At 44.6% G+C, this 4,951-nt stretch overlaps 1 protein-coding gene across 1 annotated transcript; it reads left to right on the top strand.

The window, feature by feature from the left end:
• The first annotated feature begins 2,714 nt into the window (after nucleotides 1–2,714).
• Nucleotides 2,715–4,543, top strand: LOC125520359 (DGCR14-like protein). Its single transcript, XM_048685258.2, has one exon. The coding sequence runs from the start codon at nucleotides 2,833–2,835 to the stop codon at nucleotides 4,312–4,314; it is 1,482 nt and encodes a 493-aa protein (XP_048541215.2). The 5' UTR covers nucleotides 2,715–2,832; the 3' UTR covers nucleotides 4,315–4,543.
• Nucleotides 4,544–4,951: the final 408 nt, after the last annotated feature.

The raw sequence follows: 4,951 nt of genomic DNA, 5'->3' as shown, positions 1-4,951 counted from the left end.
CTACTTGTGCAAGTTTACTTTGTGTTGCATCTCTTGCTTGCTTGTATACTCGTTGTTGCATCATATAGGTTGCTCACCTAATTGCACATCTAGACAACCTACTTTGTGCAAAGTTTAAATTGGTAAAGAAAAGTTAAAAATTGTTAGTTGCTTATTCACCCCCTCTGATCAACTATATCGATCATTTCAACGTTCCCTCGTGTTTATACACCAAGATATTAGTAAGTAGAGGCAACATCGTTGACCTCAGTTAAAAAACATCGCCGAACTAGTTAATAAATCCCTTGTGCCCCAATGTTTTCTAGTGTGGTTGTCAAGCTCACTAGATTTTTCCACTTTGCAGCAAGTTATGAGCCTATAATGTGTTTGAAAGTATTGAAGTATTTTAGGAATAATTTATAATTGAAAAATAAAAGTGCGTATAAAAGCAGTTTGGAGAGTTTATTATGTAGAGAAATCAAACCAGCGTTCATAAGTTCACTAGTAGCATCTCTCGAAGCAGCAGTGGCACATGAATAAACATAGGTTTGTGTTACGACCAATCAAATTTTCTCATGACAAATCATAGCAAACTAGAAAGGTTGGACGTGCTTCGCTACGCCGTCGGTGTTATTGGGATTCCACACACACAAAAAGGTTTGACACTCGTGGGAGACGATGGAGTGTGTTTTCTTATTTTATAATGTGGTGTTTTGGTTGGCCCTTCCTGGCGGTGTGATTTTGTGGTATCTGCTAATTAACCTACACGCATATCTTGCACTAGTGGTGCTTGTACTATATCAGTGGGAATGTGTTGCATGTTAGTACTTCTCTTTTTAGATGGTGTCAAGTTGGTTGCTGTAGATTTGTTCACCCAAACAAAACCTTGACCAAATTCAAAGTTGGACATCCCAATTGACCAAGAGAGCTCCAAACTTAGGGAGTATAATGAATTCAAAGATGTTGGATCATGTTATAAAGCCGGTAAATTAGGGTGCCTGAAACCCTCGTGAATTCAAATAAGCTATTAAGTATTAAGACAAACCATTGCATTAGGCATGATGCTATGTGGGCGAAAGAATCCATATCACCACATTTTCTATCGTGCTTTAAAAGCAAAACCCTGGTGTCCTTTTTGGATGACTGTTTTCGGCCAGATTTGCCCCCTCCGACCGGGAATTCAAAGAAATCATCATCACCGTTATTGGAGCGTCAAGAGGAACATATTAATCCAAGTCATCTTCACCATCTCCATCAAGAATTTCATCACTTGTCAGTGTTAAATTAATTAGAGTTTCAGGTTGTCATATTTATCATTGCACATTTCTTCGTGTTCAACGTGTTTTTTTTTCCTTTGTTTTTTCCTGCCGGGTGGTGTACTATCTTGGTTTGGTTGCACTCGTTTACTTATTATTATTATTATTATTATTATTATTATTATTGTTGTTGTTGTTGTTGTTGTTGTTGTTGTTGTTGTTGTTGTTGTTGTTTACATTACCTTGAAATTCCAACACCACAAATCACTTCATTATTACGTCTTTCATCACTTAGAGTGAAGCATTGATATTTTTATACTTGTCAATGCCTTCGGCTCATCACGGGCTCGATAAATTTACATATTAAAAATATCACTATTGAACGCGTACACTTGTTTGATATCACTTGATCGCTTTGACGTAGCTACACCACATATGATGCCATGTTCCTGCTAGCCCAATGTTCCCTTCCTTTGAATATTCCTCTTTGTGCAATCCCTTTCTCTTATCTTTGAAGTTTCATACGTGAAAGGCATAAAAAAAGAGGAGAATGTGCTACTTCTAGAAGATTTTAGTGAGTTAGCCCATAAAAGTAATGGGGTTTATATAAATTTAACAAAAAATGACGAGAGTCGAAGCCCACCAGCAATTGAGGTTGTCACTTTGATGTTTGATCTCCCTTGTGTGAAGTTCCCCGCAAAGAGCACTACCATGTAGAAAGATGATCTGGACCTCCACATGTTTCACTGCGCAACACATAATAATTTATTCAACTATTTTCGATAAAAACCGTTGTCATTACTGGACTGACGAACTAAACAATTGTCAAAAATGCGCAAATCTTGTTTTCTTTTTATGCCAAGTTGGAAGCACCTCAGATGCCAATGCCAATCGCCTATGTTGATGCGTGTACTCGTAGTGGGCAGTCAAGCCACTATTACATACTCCTTCCGTCCGAAAATACTTGTCATCAAAATGGATAAAAGGAGATGTATCTAGACATATTTTAGTTCTAAATACATCATTTTTTGTCCATTTTGATGACAAATATTTCTGGACGGAGAGAGTACATGCCAACTTTGCCTTCTTGGTTCGCAGAATTTTCAAAATAAAAGAATAAAAAACCCACAGGAATAAAGTCTGAATAAATCCTTATAAGAAAAATATTTCAATCCATGTACGTATCAAACAATAAACAAAGAAAAATCATCAAATAACAACAATGAAATTTCTTTAAATCAAAAGAGGCAGAAAAATGCTTAGGGCACATTCTCCATCGACAAAATTCACATAATAACGGGTTCAATTATATCAAGAAAAGAGGAACTTGTTTCATCGTCATTTCATTCTACACCATCTGTTTCTAAATATAAGACGTCTCAGCATTTCAATTTAATCTGCCAAATTGTTTTATTACCTCATAGGATTCCAATTGGGTCGGTTTGATGGTTTGACGCGTCAATATTTGCCAGGCGCCGGTCCGGGAAAACCCACCGCAAACCCAACTCATCTCAACTGCGAAACAGAACTCGCCTTCTTCCTCTCCCCGATCCCCAATTCCCCAACACCTAACCCTAGCCCAAGAGCCGCCGGCGCGATGCTCCGCTCCCCCGGCCACTCCCCTCGCCAGCTCACCCCGTCGCCCTCCCCCGCCCCGTCCACCCCTCGCCCCGCCTCGCCCACCCCGTCCTCCGCCTCCGCCTCGGCGTCCACCCTCGCCACCACCTCCTCCAAGCGCCGCCGCCCGGAGGTGCTCGACGAGGACAGCTACGTCGTCGCCATCGAGCGCATCATCGAGCGCGACTTCTTCCCCGACCTCCCGCGCCTCCGCGACCGCCTCGACTGGCTCCAGGCCGTGCGCTCCCGGGACCCGCTCCTCCTCCGCGACGCCCAGCTCAAGATCCTCGATCGCCGCCGCCGTCTCCAGCGCAACGGGCCCCTCCCCACCCCGACGCCCGCCACCTCCACCGCGCTCCGCTCACCGTCCTTCCTCGCGACCCCCGCCGTCGCCCCCTCCACCACAGGCGACCCCGAGGAGGAGGACGAGGACGTCTCTGCCGCGCTCTCGCTCGACGACTTCTTCCGCCGCTACACCAGCGAGGACAACGAGTCCTTCTCGCGCATCCTCGAGAAGGTCAACCACCGCCGCCGCGAGCGCTATGCCCACCTCCTGGAGCCTGGCGAGGTGGCGGATAAACAGTTGTTGGAGGATGCTAAGCGCGACAGAATAACTGATGGCTATGGTACATCTGGGCAGCCACCGAGTACGTTGGAGGGTGCCAAGTTTACGGCCAAGAACCTGCTCATGTACCACCCGGCCGACCGAGGGGAAGCGCCGCTCACTGATGAGGAGCTTGCGGTGCGGCTGAAGGGGCTCACCAAGGAGATCGACAAGTCAAACACCAGGTTACATGGGAAGGCTCTGGCTGAAGACGGGAGACCCAAAGAGGAGGAGGCAGCTGCCATACTGTATGCTCTAGTTGCAGGCTCTACTCCTGGAGGAATGGCGTACAATGATCCTGATAAAGGAAAGAAGTATGATTTGGAGGATCTAAGGAAGACACCAAACCCGTTTTACATTGAATCAGGGAAGAAAGCAGACAATGGGTACAGTTTTGTGAAGACACCATCGCCAGCACCTGGTGTGGATGAGTCCCCGTTCATGACATGGGGTGAGATTGATGGAACACCACTGAGGTTGGATCCTGACGAGACACCAGGGGGTAGTGAGAGGTCACATTTCAAGATCCCACCTCCACCTGTTCGAGATGTGAAGGCACACCTGCTGTCCAGGGATGCTGCGAAGAAGATAAAAGCGCGAACACATATGTTTCACAAGCCACCATTGCCATCCCCTGTGAGAGGAGGCAGTGCAAGCCCCAGGAATCTGTCTCCTGCAGCACAGAAGTTTGTGAGGAATGCCATCGCAAAATCCACACGAACCATTGATGAGTCTCTCCGTGCAAGTTACAGAGGGTCGACCCCATCTGCAGGCACCCCGAAGACAAGGTTTTCAACGGACCCAGGCTTGGGATCACGGTCTCCTTCGGCGAGAAAGGGTTCCACCCCTCCGTGGTGATTTCAGTAAACCCCAATGTTATATATATCCATTTCATAAACTGATCGATGCTATCCATGTATTGTATCGGGAAAAAATGATGGTAGTTTTTTCAGCCTGGAAATCTTAGAGGGCTTGCCAGGTCATTAAACTATTCTTGCATTTGCATGGCAGGCTCCCTTAGTGTATTGTGATTTACTGATTTTGCAAAGGTCTTACTAAAATATGCATTGACACCAAATTTCCTGTTTATATAGTTTACAGGCAGTTTAATCTTATCAGAAAGTAAAATCTAGTCTAGGTTGAATCTCCCTGACCTGAATATTAGAAACCAGAAATGCATATGATATGGTCGCAGTAGTGGTGTTACCAAAATAACTTCTCGCGCATGTGCAAGATGCAAGACGGTTTGTCATCTTGGGTTTTGTTTGCTTGGCGTGTATTATAGCGATTATAACAGGTCATATCAGAGTTAAGGAATGGCACTTAATTTAATGTATGTTTGGTAGTTGCACACTTACTCTGTTGTTAGCGGAATATCTAAATTCATAGTAGTCATTTCTTTAGTTCGGTTTGGATTCATGTAGCACATAACGTACACACACTTTCTTCCCATCATTTGATTGGATGACTTGATATATTGGGTCTCAAGTCCCAA

The sequence above is a fragment of the Triticum urartu genome, chromosome 7A (assembly GCF_056163025.1).
Source record: "Triticum urartu cultivar PI428250 chromosome 7A, HENAU_Tu73, whole genome shotgun sequence".
NCBI lineage: Eukaryota > Viridiplantae > Streptophyta > Magnoliopsida > Poales > Poaceae > Triticum > Triticum urartu.
This window is presented reverse-complemented; position numbering and strand designations above follow the sequence as displayed.